We start from the raw sequence: 17,758 nt of genomic DNA, 5'->3' as shown, positions 1-17,758 counted from the left end.
ACCCCTGGTCCTTGTTTCTTTTTTCAATACCTTTTAGAATTTTCAATGCATGAATCAGCTTGCCGCGTAGTTTTCTTTGTTCAAGACTGAATAGATTCAATTATTTTAGCCTGTCTGCATACGACATGCCTTTTAAACACGGGGTAATTCTGGGCGCTCTTCTTTGCACTCTTTCTAGAGCAGCAATATCCTTTTTGTAACGAGGTGACCAGAAGTGAACACAATATTCTAAATGAGGTCTTACTAATGCATTGTAAAGTATTAACATTACTTCCCTTGATTTAAACACTTTTCACAATATATCCGAGCATCTTGTTGGCCTTTTTTATAGCTTCCCCACATTGTTTAGATGAAGACATTTCTGAGTCAACATAAACTCCTAGGTCTTTCTCATAGATTTCTTCTTCAATTTCATTATCTCCCATACGGTATTTATAATGCACATTTTTATTGCCTGCGCGCAGTACCTTACACTTCTCTATTAAATGTCATTTGCTATAGAAAAGTGTAAGGTGTTTTAGCATAGTGTTTTTACTTGCTTTAGTCTGTGGACAAGGAGTTAATTCTTTGTTTACAGTTATGATATAGAATTCAAACTGGGATTATCAAGTGCAGGAAACTGCCAATACATACCTTATGTTCACATATTAACAAAATGAGGGTTTTGCTATAAAACCTGATCAGATGAGGTTATGTTAATGGGATAGCAGGGGATTCTAACCGTTAAAAAATCTTTGAGAAGTATATGCAAAAATATCAATTACCTCAAAGTATTTCTATTCATAACTAAATTACTGTTGTTGAATTACTTGTTGATACACCATCACGGCATTACTGACAAAATCTAAATACATGTAAATATGGCAAGGTCCATCCACATACCCCCAGAGTACGACACTGAATAACTTGTGCTAAAGAAGGCCGTCAGCAGGTTTCAAGTGGGAAGATTTCATTTTGTTTGCAAAGGACTCCAGGCCAATACTGTTTGTTATAGGAAATATCTTTGAATGGTGAATCACAAGGAGAGATCATGCCATTTCACAGAGAGCACTCTGCAGCTGAACTGTGTAGATATATCATATCTGCATAGCAAGCCTCCAACAGCAGGCATTCTTCCAGCACGCTGCAGGATCGGATCAAGATCCAAGAGGCCTGTACAGGATTTCAGTGAGGTCTTCTCCTAACCCAATGGCTTTAGTTTACAACCCCTCCACCCCCCCTAAAAAATAAAAAATAAAGACTTGGAACACAATCAGATGTAAACATTTTATTTCAACTGAAGTCAATTACGCTACATGGGTAGTAAACAATTACAGTCAAAAAAAAATGCAGAGAAAATAAAAAATATGTTAAAGTATGCTAGAATAAATAAATTTAAAAAAATGTAAATCAGTTAACCTATAGTGAAACTCATAAATGTCCTGGGACACAAAAATGCCATCCTTAATCCAAGTCCAAAATAAGATCAGGCACCTGCAACACAAGGAATTATCCATTTGTCCTCCAACCCCCATCCCTTTCCCGGTCTAAATACATAGGATCGATTTGCACAATGACTTGGCATTCTACACTGCTTTTATCATACACAAGATCAATGAAGGGCACAGTCTGGAATGCCAGCTGTTTTTGTAAGAGGAATCTGAAAAAAGCCTAATCAATCTTTATACAGCAAATGAAACATAGGAGGCCACTGGTAGAGTAATAGTAGCAGAGGTCCATATACACAGTTTAACATCAGGGAGCACTCCAAAACCAGTTGCTGAAGAAAAAGTGGTTACCACTGACAAAAGCTTGAAACAGCCCGTGTGTGCCCACAGGGGAAATATGGCACTGCTGAGAGTCAAACAACGCCCAGCTTGCAGCAATCAAGAGAACTGGCAGAACAATACAAGCAGGGTCTCTTTCAGGAGACATCTGTGAGGGAGAAAAGACATGAAAAACTGTAAATCAAGTTTAAAAACTTACACAAACCAAACATTACATTCAAAACATTAAGAGGCAGCTACAGTTACTACAGAACACTGTAGCTGAAACACCTTGGAATTATATTGTAGTGTAAAACTGGGAGGTTCATGGGTCACCAACGTTACAAAGACTAAACTGCTGAAAATACAACCAAATAAATGGCATTTAAGAGTGGTTTTAAAATGTAGTAGTGAGAATAAAATAAAAAAAAAGTGTGGAAAAACAAGGTGAGCAATGTACTGTAGATGCCTCAAAATAACTTCCTTTTAATAAGAACTGCAAGACCATAGCACACCTCTGTAACAGATAGGGGGGGTAGCAAGACCAAAGCACACCTGTGCTAGCATAGCACACCTCTGTGGCGGATAGGCAATGTGTGCAGTTGAACTACAGCCCTCCATGAACATTTTCAATCATAGTTCAGTGCAGATTCAACAGTCTTGTATTGGGTTAGCGAATCACAGTGCCTCTGACAGGAAAGCAGTTCAATTTGAAAAATGTGCACTTTTTAAAATGTTGGAGGCAATAATAAAAATAAATTACTGAAACACTTCAAAAAAGACAACATTATTTGTATTTCCAGAGTGAGGAAAGATTTACAAAATCATGGATGAAAGTCAAGGTCACAAGGTGAACACACAAAGTAACAAAACTGGTACTTACAACTGGAGGGTTGTTCTCCAAACCGTCGCATTAGCTGGTCATGTGTAAATTTCACAAATGCATCATACTGCTCTAAAAAGATATAACAATTGAATAAGACTCTGCAGAGGAATCTGGCAAGTGCTAAAAAAATTATTTAAAAAAAATGTCACTGGGTAGGAATGTCAAACAGTACTTTTACACATGCACTTTGTCTAGTTTTCAGATTAGACTTAAGTATTTCGCTCATGTCAATTTGGAATAACCTATATAGTACTGTACTCCAAATCACACCTAGGATTCGGACCAATTCTTAACAGGTGGCTCTGTCCATCCCCTGTATATGCAACATAACTGGTTAAAACAATCAATATTGCCAGCCAATACTGTAAAGCCATAAATATTTGGGACCAAAATATTTGGAGAATCACACCCACAAATTTTGCTCCAGAAATGTTGGCGACCTGTTGCAATATATGAAGTATGTATTGATAGTGGAATGTGATATTCGTGCCAGATGTTTGCGTTCCCTCCCCCACCCCCATACACGAACGCATAAGACTTAAATATTTATGGCTTTACAGTATACAGAATGCAAGTTTTATCCATCCAAAACACAAAAGTATAAACTTAAGCTACTTTCCCTTGAATTGACAAACAGCAAGATTTATTTGGTGCCAACAGTATTCGGACATACAATACTACAGAAACAGAACCGTGTTATTCTGAACGTTTCATTTTAAAAGGTGTAGTTATGCCCACAGGACAATGTGTTATCATACAGATATAGATGCACACATTTAGAGTTATGTCTTCACAGTCCAGAACGTACAGTTCTGGCACAGGTTTGCTCTGAAATTTCCAGACTGGTCTTATTGTTACCAAAATGAAACGCACCAAAAAGCTTGCTTACCTGCCAGTTTTGTTGTCAAAATCTCGTCATACTCCTCTCGAATTTTGTCTTCACGCTCTTTTAATAATCGTTCACAAATCATTCCAACTTGTCTTAAAGTAAATAAAGGCTGTTCTTTTTTAGCGGGTGATAATGGCCCTGATGATGTGCCTAAAAGGGAAAAAGATAGACAATTTAACAAATCAGTAAGTATGAAAAAGTATCATTTTGACATGGTTAGATGCCTTCATTTATCCCCTAGAACAGAGGTTTTCAACCGGGGGTACTCAAGGGTCATAGGGGGTCCGCAGGACTTCCGCACTTCCCTCCTGTGTGCCCCCTCCCCGTCGCACAACACACATGAAGTAGAATACAACTTGTAGGATTTTGATTTTATCACAGGCCTATCAATTAGTGATTAACAGGGGCGGATCTAGTCTTGTAGCTTGACGGGTTTACTAAATTCAAGATACACAAAAGGTTCCCTGTGACCCCACCTCGCCTCAACCAATTTACAGACGTGCTCAAATTTGTTGGTACCCTTACAGATCATTGAAATAATGCTTCATTCCTCCTGAAAAGTGATGAAATTAAAAGCTATTTTATCATGTATACTTGCATGCCTTTGGTATGTCATAGAATAAAGCAAAGAAGCTGTGAAAAGAGATGAATTATTGCTTATTCTACAAAGATATTCTAAAATGGCCTGGACACATTTGTTGGTACCCCTTACAAAAGATCATAAATTGGATTATAGTGATTTCAAACTAATTAGTTTCTTTAATTAGTATCACACATGTCTCAAATCTTGTAATCAGTCATTCAGCCTATTTAAATGGAGAAAAGTAGTCACGGTGCTGTTTGGTATCATTGTGTGCACCACACTGAACATGGACCAGAGAAAGCAAAGGAGAGAGTTGTCTGAGGAGATCAGAAAGAAAATAATAGACAAGCATGGTAAAGGCTACAAGACCATCTCCAAGCATCTTGATGTTCCTGTGACAACAGTTGCAAATATTAAGAAGTTTAAGGTCCATGGAACTGTAGCCAACCTCCCTGGGCGTGGCCGCAAGAGGAAAATCGACCCCAGATTGAACAGAAGGATAGTGCGAATGGTAGAAAAAGAACCAAGGATAACTGCCAAAGAGATACAAGCTGAACTCCAAGGTGAAGGTACGTCAGTTTCTGATCGCACCATCCGTCGCTTTTTGAGCGAAAGTGGGCTCCATGGAAGAAGACCCAGGAGGACTCCACTTTTGAAAGAAAAACATAAAAAAGCCAAACTGGAATTTGCTAAAATGCATATTGACAAGCCACAATCCTTCTGGGAGAATGTCCTTTGGACAGATGAGTCAAAACTGGAGCTTTTTGGCAAGTCACATCAGCTCTATGTTCACAGACGAAAAAATGAAGCTTTCAAAGAAAAGAACACCATACCTACAGTGAAACATGGAGGAGGCTCGGTTGTGTTTTGGGGCTGCTTTGCTGCGCCTGGCACAGGGTGCCTTGAATCTGTGCAGGGCACAATGAAATCTCAAGACTATCAAGGCATTCTGGAGCGAAACGTACTGCCCAGTGTCAGGAAGCTCTGTCTCAGTCGCAGGTCATGGGTCCTCCAACAGGATAATGACCCAAAACACACAGCTAAAAGCACCCAAGAATGGATAAGAACAAAACATTGGACTATTCTGAAGTGGCCTTCTATGAGTCCTGATCTGAATTCTATCGAACATCTATGGAAAGAGCTGAAACTTGCAGTCTGGAGAAGGCACCCATCAAACCTGAGACAGCTGGAGCAGTTTGCTCAGGAAGAGTGGGCCAAACTACCTGTTAACAGGTGCAGAAGTCTCATTGAGAGCTACAGAAAACGTTTGATTGCAGTGATTGCCTCTAAAGGTTGTGCAACAAAATATTAGGTTAGCGGTCCCATCATTTGTGTCCATGCCATTTTCATTTGTTTTATTATTTACAATATTATGTTGAATAAAAAATCAAAAGCAAAGTCTGATTTCTATTAAATATGGAATAAACAATGGTGGATGCCAATTACTTTAGTCAGTTTCAAGTTATTTCAGAGAAAATTGTGCATTCTTCGTTTTTTGTGGAGGGGTACCAACAAATTTGAGCACGTCTGTATAACATACTTTAAGGAAATGTTTCTTTCAGTGCAGTCTGGAACACACTAAGACACACATTTAAGTAACATACTAAGAGTACAACTATAATAAGCAATACTTGGGAGTTACTCAAATATAAAAATAGCTTCTGCCTGTTTTTTCCACTCTTTCTCTATAAGCGGAATTCAGCTCCTGATGTGCAGGCGTTTTAGTTTGTTGCATCACAGATACAAAATCATTGCCAACTATTACTGCTGCTTTGTGGAATTCTGAGTTTTCTTGACGTTCTTTCAGTTTTTATACACACTGCCATGAAATACTGTACACAGTCTCATATATAAGCAGGATACAATTTAAACATTTTGGTGGGGGGTCCAAATATAACATTTTGTTTCCAAGCCTTGCAAAATTAAATATCTTAAAACTAGTAACCAAGCAAACAAAAATACAAAGAAAATACAGAAACAGAATACGGGTCTTAAGAAAAAATCTGTTTACAGCTGCCAGACAGCTGCCTTTTTTTCCCCCAGGGAGATGAGAAGGGGTGTTGTATATTTACATATTTTATACTCTATGTTTAATATTTAAAATCCTTTACCAGCGTATCACTGTCAGTGCTGTCACTTCAACTTTTAGAGGGAGCCATTTCACAAACAAAGTCAAATCTGTCTAGCTTAATTAAAATATTCTACAATTTTTTTATTTTTTTATTTGCTGTTGCCAAAGCAGATCAGTGTCAGGTCGTTGGGGAACTTGTAAGTCGCCCTGAATAAGGGCGTCTGCTAAGAACTTAATAATAATTAATAATAATAACAACAACATGTGTGAGCGTAACAAGTCACAGGACAGAGAGACTGTAGTTTATATCCCAGATTGGTTGTACAAATGTGTCAATCACTCTGGGGCTATGTAAGGCATTGCCAAGTGATGCTGCAGGGTCGGGGATTTGCTCTAAACAGCTATGCTATGGTTTGACTGTGGCACTAAACGATAAGATTGCACTGTGTCTAGTTATCCTGGCCAAAATTTCGTCCCGGAGTCAGTTAGCCTGGGACTGGGACTTGATCTTTACATTTAGGGACTGTCCCATCCAATTAGCAAGGGGGGTTCCGAGTTTTAGGTGAGGGGGTTCAACCTACCCAACCCCCCGGGTAATTTGAACCCTATCATCTATTAACCCTTAGCGGTCCATTTATTCAGCGCGTCAGGTCCAATTTATTTTCACACGCAGTTTATTTTAGACGCGCTGTTTAAAAGTATTTTTTTTTTCCCCCCACAGTAGAACAGGTTTAAAAGGCACTGCATATCAACAGAACATTCAGTACTGCATCTCCAGCCCCGCCCCACCCCTTGTTCTCTATATTTTTCAAATACCTCTTAATAGTACATACCGAAAAATCATCTCTTGATCACTCGTTTTATCACCAAACTCCTGAATAATGCGATCCAAGTCGTTATTTTATTACTACAATATCAAAAAAAAAAAAAAGCTCTGAAAATGTCTGTGATGTTCTTTGAGCGCTGGATGCGGAAGCAGCTATCTTGTTTGTTTATGTCCGTGTTATCTATGTGGTGTCGGGGCCATCAGTATTCATGAGATACGCCCCTTTTTTTTTCCGGCTCCTATCAGTCTCACTCGGCCATTGAATGTTTTTCTTGGCTTTTTCCGGAGAAAAAATGACTAGAGACCTGTTTTTTGCGTCTCTTTGATGATGTCGGACAGGGTCCGACGTTGGACCGGAATGGGAAAATTGCAATGTCGGACCAGGTCCGATATATCTATCTAACTATCTATCTTGAGAGAGAGAGAGAGAGAGAGAAATATATATATATAGAGAGATATAATTGGTGGGTGAAGCGGGCATCTGGCAATTCTGCCTATGGGGAGCCCTCTGAACTGCTCATGAACTTTGCTGTTGTCAACCAGTGAAGCACAATGGTTCTGCATTTTTTTTTTAGAAGTATAAAGGCTCTGGTAAACATACATAATTACAGTACTCATACTTTGATGGTTTTTGTTTCATTTATTAGGCACGGCTGCATTTTAGTAACAGCAATAGCAACTGGTTGAATTTGTTTTCAGTGTTTGAAATGGATACATTTCTTGCTTGCAAAAGTGGCAGAAAGTTATACAGAATCCCTTCGGATAATTTTTTATGCTGGCTTTAAAAAATGTTAGTTACTTATAGTTTTATCTTGAGGTTACTGTTTTTGATATTGTAAACATTTTAAAATGGCACAATTATGTTGATGGGAAGTAACATGAAGCATTTAGAGGGCAGACTATTTTGTATTATAACTTTGTCCAACAGAAACTGAATATGGGTGTTTCCAAAAAAAGATTCCTAAACACCATCTTAATTCTGTGCAAGTTTTAAGAATTAAGCCTACAGTTTGGTATTCTGTCCTAAACCAGCAGCTTGTCCGTCCCAAACTGTTTTGCAAAATTATATATTGACGCACAAAAGAAACGTCACAGTCCAGGTTAATGGATTTAATCAAATGTTTTAAACACAGATATCAAACAAAATGTGAACAAAAACACCGATAGGTTTTCAGTATGAAACGTGACACACTGTTTAAATGAAAACATTACAAAGTTAGTATCAGGTATGACCTCCCTGAGCATTAACACAATCCTGGCAGAGTTGACACATAGACCCGATCAGCCTCTGGTTAGACTCCTGTGGGATGTTCCTATGCAGCTGCAGCCAGCTGGCGAAGGTTGGCTGGTCGTGGTTGTCTCCTGTGGATGGCACTGGCAATTTAGTCCCACAGATGTTCTGGTGGACTCCGGTCAGGAGAAAAAGCTGGCCATGGCAAGACCTCCACATTGTTTTCTTGAAGTCGTGCAATTGTAATCCTAGCACTGTGTGGTCCTGATGCAACTATCACTGACACTAATCTGCTCCGATATTGAATTGTATTTTGTCATATACTTGTACTTACTAGAACTGAAGTCACTTTTATTTTGCTCTTAATTGTATTAATACTTGTACTGTGATTCTTGGAATGTATTTTTTGTTTACGACCAAGTCACCCTGGGTAAGGGTGACTGCTAAGAAATATATAAAAAATAATTGTCTTGCTGGAAAATCAACCCCTCTGGACTGGCTTGCAGGAACGGAAAAACTGTTGCCTCAAAGACTTGGTCAATGTATCGCTGAGCAGTAAGGTTGCCCTCAATCTGCACCAAAGGTGTTCTTGTGTTAAAGGAGATTCCTCCCCACATCACACTTCCACCACCCCACTGGTTGGCTTGAACAACACAATCAGCAAAACACTCACCACGACATCTCCACACATGTTGTCTTCAAGGGCAAAACAGCATTCATCAGTGAATAAAACCACCACTCGCTCTGCCGCCACCTCAGATGTTCTCTTGCCCACAGCAGATGGCGATTTCATCCCTCAGCTATCAACATGTTACCCCTGAACGTACTCCGAATCAAATCCGGCCTATGGCCTGCACATCATTCATGCAGACGGCGAGCTACAGTCATTCTGCTGATGTGCGGGTTATTTCTTCCTGGAATTTCTCGTGCTGTAGCCACTGCAGTCTGAAAACAATTACGCAGATGGATCAGTCGGATGTGATGGTCCTGGGCCGGTGTGGTGAACCTCTGAGGGACAGGCCACGCCCTGGAAGGCACAGAGCCGGTTTCCTGGTTTCTCTGGACTAATCTGCTCATTGTTGTGTGGCGACCACCACATAAATGATGTTAAAAATACATCATTATCTGTTCTTTAATTAGAATGGATTAAACCTGGCCAGGTTAAAATAATTTGTTCTTCTCTGCCTTATTTATTAACTTATCTCCCGTTTGGCTTAGTTGTCCAGGCTTGAGGGGGATTTATCAGGGTTCATTGTATTTATTTTTTCTATGTGAAGGCTCTTCTATTATGCCAGTTACGGTAATTGTTTTAATTAAAGCCAACTGGGTTTCATTGATAAAGAGAGTATTATGAGAAATGGTGGCGATGGCCTGAAAGGAGAGCTGAGCTGGGTTTGCAGGAAGCGGGAAACGGCTAGAGTTTGTTGCGGTTTCTTTTTTGCTTTTTAAATTATTTAAGCTTATCTAGAAACGATGTAACATTCTTTCTGAAGTAGTACTGAGCTAACTGTCAAGCATACAGCTCTGGAATGCTGTTCGTTTTATAAATATGGATGATTTGAAACTGAAGAAAAACGGAGATCGATTTGCAACCCAGGAATAACGCGCAGCCGGTCCTCGGACACACGGCAGGAAGGGGTGAGACGGTCTGTTAGACTTTTCCTTTTTTGTGCTGGACAATGCTGGATTACAATTGTTTTTTATAGTACAATGGGCTTTTGTTTTGATACTTTATTTTTCTTTGGAAAATGTTTTTTTGCAAGTTTGTTTCGTCTCGAAGCACGATTGACTTTGTCTTGTTCATCGTTTTTTTGTTCTGCAAGAAGGAACTTTGTAACTGCATTAATTTACATGGACTGGTTTTCTTTTTGTTAATACTTTTTGATTGTGTTTCAAACTGTTTTGTGTACCGTTCTTACCAGCAATATCCAGGGTTAACAGGGTCATTTTGAGTGGTCTGCTGTATTACTTGCTGTTTCATTTCCAAAATATTTATCAGTGTATACACTATGCATTTTATTGTGCTATGAGGTTTCTTAGAGCAATGTTGAAGGCATATTTTGCTTCCTTTGTATTGACATTGTACTGTTCTACAGTTTTTTGCCACTGTAAAAAGGTTACTGAAGACTAAAACACTCTTACCCACAAACTTTTGGTCACATTATTCGCTGTCAATCAGTCTTTAATTATCTGTTTTTTGAAATCAGTTAGTTTTGGCTTGTGTCCTTAAGTCTGGTTGTTACAGTTGAAACAGAACATCTCATTCTCCGGGTAACTTCTCTCACAGACAGGCTGCCTTCAAACATGCCGATAGCAACCAGGTGATCTTCATTACTCAATTAAGGCATGGTCGGATTTTTTGCTGTTCTTGCGTTAATTAAAATCATGGCTTTTTATACAGATTCTTAAATCAACTCATTTTGGCAATTTTAAAATAACTCAAATACCAAACACTGAACATCTGGCATTTTCATGCAATCACATGACTTGAGCTCACTATTTTGTTATCCCAAGGAACAATACTACTCAAAACAATCAACAAACCTATGAGCTCACCGTTTCAAATGTAAATAACATTATGTATGTGCCTGTGACAGAGAGCGAATATATTTTAGTCAACAATCTCCCTCCTGACCTGCGAGGGCGCTGTATAACAGGAACAGAGTGCCCCAGACTACATGGTTTGGCAGTTCATTCCAGGGTCAGTCAGAAGTAGGCCATCCAAAAAGGGGGCGAAGCCACAATACTAGACGTTAGCGCCTTACTGCGGTAGGCGATGTGTCAGTCATGGATTAGAGGAGACATGACTGAACACACTACCGAAGGGGACATGACTGAAAGTATATGAGGGAATGTGGCCGAGCGATCTGTTCCTTTGTTATGGTTGTGAAAGACCTGTAAAAGGACGGTAAAAGCCAAAAGTAACCATGAGTTTTTGTCGTGTTGTAGCTGTCTGTCTATTAACTGTCACCCTTATAATTCATAGAATATTCAGCCAGCATCAATCCCGGACTGCACTACTGTTACTGTATAATTCACCACTTACACAAGGAGCATTCACTGCTGGGATTCGTGACCGTGTCTCCACTGTAAAACTTAAGACTGCTGCCTCTTCATTGTGCATCAGTATATATTATATAAAACGGGGGGGGGGGGGGGGGGGGGGGTAAAATCTGATTAGTCTGCCTTTTACTGCATTCAGTGAGTGAAAATAGTAAAGGGTACTTTAGTTGAAACCTCCTGACAGAAGGGGTACAGTTTCAAGACAAGTTTGAAAACCCCTGCCCTAGACAGATAACCTGAAAATGTCCAGACCACTTTGAAATAAGCACTTCTCTAGACATGTAAGAATAGAAGTGTGACACAGCCCCTATACACCATCAGATTGCTTCACCCAAAAACGTGTACTAAAAGGTGATCGTTGGCAAGTTCCATCAACACAACAGCAATTTTCTAGATTTATATTCCTATATCTAGAGGAGGCACAGTTGCATGGACAGCCTCCATTTACAATATTCTGCAAATCAATAAGAACATAAGAAAGTTTACAAACGAGAGGAGGCCATTCAGCCCATCTTGCTTGTTTGGTTGTTAGTAGCCTATCGATCCCAGAATCTCATCAAGCAGCTTCCTGAAGGATCCCAGGGTGTCAGCTTCAACAACATTACTGGGGAGTTGGTTCCAGACCCTCACAATTCTCTATGTAAAAAAGTGCCTCCTATCTTCTGTTCTGAATGCCCTTTTATCTAATCTCCATTTGTGACACCTGGTCCTTGTTTCTTTTTTCAAGTCAAAAAAGTCCCCTGGGTCGACATTGTCTATACCTTTTAGGATTTTGAATGTTTGAATCGGATCGCCGCATAGTCTTCTTTGTTCAAGACTGAATAAATTCAATTATTTTAGCCTGTCTGCATACGACATGCCTTTTAAACCCAGGATATTCTGGTTGCTCTTCTTTGCACTCTTTCTACAGCACTAATATCCTTTTTGTAACGAGGTGACCAGAACTGAACACAATATTCTAGGTGAGGTCTTACTAATGCATTGTAAAGTTTTGACATTACTTCCCTTGATTTAAATTCAACACTTCTCACAATATATCCGAGCATCTTGTTGGCCTTTTTTATAACTTCCCCACATTGTCTATATGAAGACATTTCTGAGTCAACATAAACTCCTAGGTCGTTTTCATAGTTCCCTTCTTCAATTTCAGTATCTCCCATATGATATTTATAATGCACATTTTTATTGCCTGCATGCAATACTTTACACTTTTTCTCTATTAAATGTCATTTGCCATGTGTCTGCCCAGTTCTGAATGCTGTCTAGATCATTTTGAATGACCTTTGCTGCTGTAACAGTGTTGGCCACTCCTCCTAATTTTGTGTTGTCTGCAAATTTAACAAACTAGGAGGAGGCTGTGTGGTCCAGTGGTTAAAGAAAAGGACTTGTAACCAGGAGGTCCCCGGTTCAAATCCCCCCTCAGCCACTGACTCATTGTGTGACCCTGAGCAAGTCACTTAACCTCCTTGTGCTCCGTCTTTCAGGTGAGATGTAGTTGTAAGTGACTCTGCAGCTGATGCATAGTTCACACACCCTAGTCTGTAAGTCGCCTTGGATAAAGGCGTCTGCTAAATAATAATAATAATAATAATAATCATCATCAAACATTTAACAAACTAGGTTGACATGTCTCTAGACATGTTAATACAAGTGTGACAGACTATATTCAGACAGTATCAATGACCTGATCTAAAGATGGTCTTTGGCACATTTCATTCAATAGGATGAGCACTTCCTCAGACACACAAATCAGATGTATGGTTGGGACATACATCCACCCCCATTCTATCCATCCTCCAGCAAGGACCTGCATCACTGGTGCAGAGTATGAAGTTAAGGTCATGAAGGGCAAGGCAATGCTGCCTTTGTTGGGCGTGAAGATTCAGGGGCACAAAGGCAGTTCTAGGGGGCAAAAAGGCAAAACATAAATCCAACCCAAGGGCACCAAGGCAGCTTCATAAAAACAACAAAACAGGCAAACTGGCTGAAGATTCACCCATGGCTGGAGTGTAATAACAATAGTGGTCAATTGAGTTGTTCAGTCTGCAGTGTCTGCTTTGGGAGATGGCAATGGCAATGGCGAGTGTTCTGCATCACACGATGAACAGTACTGGACAACTGTAAGTTCACATTAACATTATTATTGTCGGGGACGAATTGTTGTGCACCTATTGCTTACCTGATCAGGTAAATTCTAGAACACTTCGCTGCTGCTTTAGACAGCTCTTCTTCCTTTTTAAACATTTGAGTTGGCATGCGGTTCAGAGACGGAAAAACCAATGACACTCCCAGAGAACACGTGCGATTGAATTCCTGGAAGCGCGGTCATATTCAGCTCAGTCTAATAGCGTCCCTCCCTGTTTGCCCTTCATTAACCAATGATACAGTACGTCTTTCTCATGGCTTAGTGCTGGGATGTGCACAGTAAAAAAAATTGCAACAGTAACTATAATAATAATTATGATAGAGTCACTCTCGCAGGACAAGATTAGACAGAATTAAATTGAATTGCATCAGAACGGGCCAGCTGATGCTGCCAGAACCATTGGTTATTTCTCGCCCTGCTGGTGAGGCATAAGAACGGCCAAAAAAGAATTCGGATCCCATTCTAAAACTGCAACAACCCACTAGTTTGCCAGTCACAGTTCATCATTTAAACAAAAAAAAAAAGTTTACTACAGGTGAACATTTTAAAGATTCCCAGGCATACATTTCTGAAATGGATACAACGACAAAGCAGACAGTTCACCTAGTTTAGTGACACAGAAGAACACAGTAGCATGTAGTGCCTAAAAGTCTGATTTATTACAACCCATTAGCAGAAAGGGGTCAGAGTTGATATTACAATTAAACAAATTGACATTTCTTCCCAAAAGGTTATGCGAATATCTCACAGCAGGACGGAAGGACATCCTCTTACCTTTTGTATCAAGTCACTGAAATACAACATGAAAACTTGGAGCACAGATTTACAAAGCTAGTCAAATTTAGGTGTCATAGTGCATAAAGAAGCCACCATCAGCCACCAATACATTCTGACTAGATAGTCATAAACCACTAGATGCATCTCATGCATTTTGTTGGATTTACCTGGCAGAGTGGATCCACCGAGAATGGAGGCAGGAGGCTGTGCATCAGTGGAACAGCAAGCTTCTGTCTGCTGGAAGCTGCTCTCCAAGTGTCTCCTCTTCTGCATGCGCTTATACTCCTGTTTTATGTTGTAGAGGATTTGTTCTGAAAGAGAAGGATGGGAGTTTTAGATAAAGTTGGTCTAATCTTAATGCATTTTAAGTAAAAATAAGTGGCTCATTGTGACAGATTGTGATACAAGAAAAGCGGGTTAGTACAAGTTACGATTCACACACACATCCAGGACTGTTTGACCACAAACAAACTGTGGAAATGTTAATCTACATGTGGTATAAAAAGGAAAGCTTTCCATAGACAATTCTGCACTGTGGGCTGACAAAAAAAAAAGAAAAACCTGAAGATAGTACAATGCAAACACACTTCAGCTCTTTAAATGTCCCCCTTTTGCAGTCCATTGCAAACCACTTCTAACTGGTTAAGCAGCCACACAACAGTGGTTTAAAGATAATTAAATGTAACCTACAAAAGGTAGGATGAACAAAGTTCTTCCTTACACAGCGTCTCCTTCACCTGTGGTCTGAATAGAATAGTGCATTGGGCTGGATTTTACAGAAAGCAGACACATTAACTGGTAGCAGTAAGGGCCATCAACCTTTTCATTTAACCAAAGAATGACACATATGGTCATGTTCACAATACTCAAGTAAACACTGAAAGAAGGGTTGACGTGTCACAGCAGGGTTCTAGTTGGACAAGAATTCAGAAGTTCACTTTTACCACCAAACACAACTAATGCACATAGTAAGCAGACAACGGAATGGAAATCTGAATCAAAACAGCAATCAAACTGGCTGTCCTCCACTTTACATTTGATCCTCTCCCTCTGCCTGCTCCATGATTCAATTCATGACTCTAACCTGAGGCATCCTTTTGGCTGGATAGTGATGTTATTATCTTCAATTGTTTTAAAGAAGCCAATCCTGCAAAACTGGAAGTCAAGCTCTGCTCCTAAAAGCCAGCAATGTTAACTTAATGCTTTACTATTTAAACATTGAAAAATGTGCTTGGCAGAAGGTAAAAACAAAATAGCTCAATTTGAAAGGATCTGGGGCAAGATGTTGGAGGACCTACGGCTCTCTGATTCTTAGTTTAAAAAAAAAAAAAAAAAGTGGACAAATACAGGTTTTATCTTCTCTTTGACTTTTGCTGTGTTCCTCTTTTTGGAAATGTTAAACATGTTATTGTACTACAATTCCTATGGTATGTAATGGTTTTGCTTATATGTGCATTGGTCCAAATACCTATTGTTTTATTGTTGTTTATTGTCTTTTGGTTTGGTGTTATTATCTGTTAAAGCAAAAGGCATAAAAAAAAGTTTACAAAAAAACCACACACATTTAAACAAAAAAAGTGTCTGGATTGCACAAACTTTCTAATGAGGGCCCACAGTGTGATCCACATTCCAGCTGGTACTGCACAACGGTTTTAAATTTACAGTCTGCAAAATGTACTGTAAATGACTGAATCAAAATCATACACCAGGGACAACCAACTGGCGATTTGGATACATGATCCAAGCTCATTTCAACCCCCAACCCCCAAATACAAACCTCCATTTTAAATGCTACAAACACCATTTTAGTCCCTTAAATACTCCTGCAAAACACAAATGTCGCAAATTGCTTAATTGTTGGTTTTGAAACAGCCTAGCAACTGTACCGGTATTTATTTTAAGAAATGTAATCGATTGCTGCAACAATCACCTTAGACAACCGATTATTCTTAAGTTTCAAAATCAAGAGCTTGTCTCATATATATATATATATATATATATATATATATATATATATATATAAACATTTTAAGATCCAGAATCTCAAACATAGGAGCAAGTTGTGAAAGAGTGTTTAATGTTACTTGCAATCCTATTAATATTTCTTAAAATAAACAGCTAAGCGGTGGGCCGATTCCAACTGGTTGTGAAAATGGCTCTACACCCCCACCCCAACAAAGCCCTATCTCCAAAATGCTCTTCCGCCATATTTACAATATACATTAATCCGAATCGTCACATTTCTAGCGTGGCCATGTTGAGACATAAACCCATCGTACTTTCAAAGATACGGAGCCATTTACCGGTACTTGAACAACTGTTCTATTTCGCATAACACCATATTATATATATATATATATATATATATATATATATATATATATATCCCGTGTTTAAAGACCTTTATGCGCCAAGCGTTTATTCCTACTTTGCCAAACAACGAACGCACTTATTTATGAAGCATTATTTTTTAATATCCTTTTGCAGTACTCTTAGCATCGTGTAGGCCAAAACAAAAAAAAAAAGAAATGAAACTGGACACCCTTTTCAATTTCAGGCCACACTGGGCCTCAGCCTGGATACGTCTGCCTTGTGTTTAATAGTTACTGTTCCCCTTTTTCAAAACACAATCTTTAAAGTACCGAAACCTTCCCTCTTTCAAACACGCACCCCCAACCCCCCCCCCCCGAAATCATATGTGATTGTTCAACTGCAGGTATTGGAACGGAAAACGCCCCGACTGCACCAAAGGCGAGAAGGAAAGATACCGTTCAAAGGACCTTTTGTTGTTCATCTTAAGAGTTTCAATTGCTTTTGTTTTATTTTCAAGATGTATTTTTACAAAGCTCTTAGTACACACCTGTTGTGAGTCTGGACGACACCTCTCCGAACGGAGATGGCTCCATACGCAGATATTTCTGCGGGGATGAAGTGGAAGCTGACGGGGACGACATTGGGGCGCATCTCCTCCTTTTCGGGGACGCCTGGCTCATGAGCGGGTCGAAATCCATAGTCCTTTTTAAAGTGGCACCACAAGCCATGATGTAAAGATATTAACAACCAGAACAAAGGCGAAAAAAAAGGAGAACGACGTGAACTCAGTTTCGTAGCTGGAAAAAAATGAGCCTCTCCTGTGTCTTTCCTCAAACTTCTCTCGGGAGAGTTCTGTTTTCAAGCAAGATTGTAGGGTTTTTCTCGCCTTTATACAGGCCTTCGTCTCCTACTACTGAAATGCTGTTGACAGTCAAACGCCGTAGATTTGCTAGCTGTGGTTCTTCTTGCTGTAGGACATACAACAACGACCGATGAAGACGGATTTAAACTGAAACCTTTCTTCAATACTCGCGTTTACTTCCCCTTGCAATCGACATGGCGTCAACAATAACGTCAAGCTTCTGCAACTCACTACTGAGCAGGCGCAAGAGCCCGTTGTCCAGAGGGACTTGTAGTTTTTCTAGTCATCAGTTGTATAGGCATGCACAGTACGAAAGACTACATTTCCCGTAACTAGACAAAAAGCGTTTTCCGAGATTCGATTTAA

General features: G+C 39.6%; 1 protein-coding gene across 1 annotated transcript; it reads right to left on the bottom strand.

The window, feature by feature from the left end:
• Window positions 1-1,252: 1,252 nt before the first annotated feature.
• On the bottom strand, window positions 1,253-17,649 carry LOC117410417 (akirin-2-like). Its single transcript, XM_034016939.3, has 5 exons — window positions 17,078-17,649; window positions 14,385-14,528; window positions 3,521-3,670; window positions 2,629-2,700; window positions 1,253-1,914 (listed from the first exon to the last, which is right to left on the bottom strand). Exons 1-5 carry the CDS (start codon window positions 17,256-17,258, stop codon window positions 1,904-1,906), a joined length of 558 nt encoding a protein of 185 aa, XP_033872830.1. The 5' UTR covers window positions 17,259-17,649; the 3' UTR covers window positions 1,253-1,903.
• Window positions 17,650-17,758: the final 109 nt, after the last annotated feature.

Source organism: Acipenser ruthenus, chromosome 6, assembly GCF_902713425.1.
Source record: "Acipenser ruthenus chromosome 6, fAciRut3.2 maternal haplotype, whole genome shotgun sequence".
Classification (NCBI taxonomy): domain Eukaryota; kingdom Metazoa; phylum Chordata; class Actinopteri; order Acipenseriformes; family Acipenseridae; genus Acipenser; species Acipenser ruthenus.
Note: the sequence above shows the minus strand (reverse complement) of the source record. Positions and strands in the feature narration are given on the sequence as shown.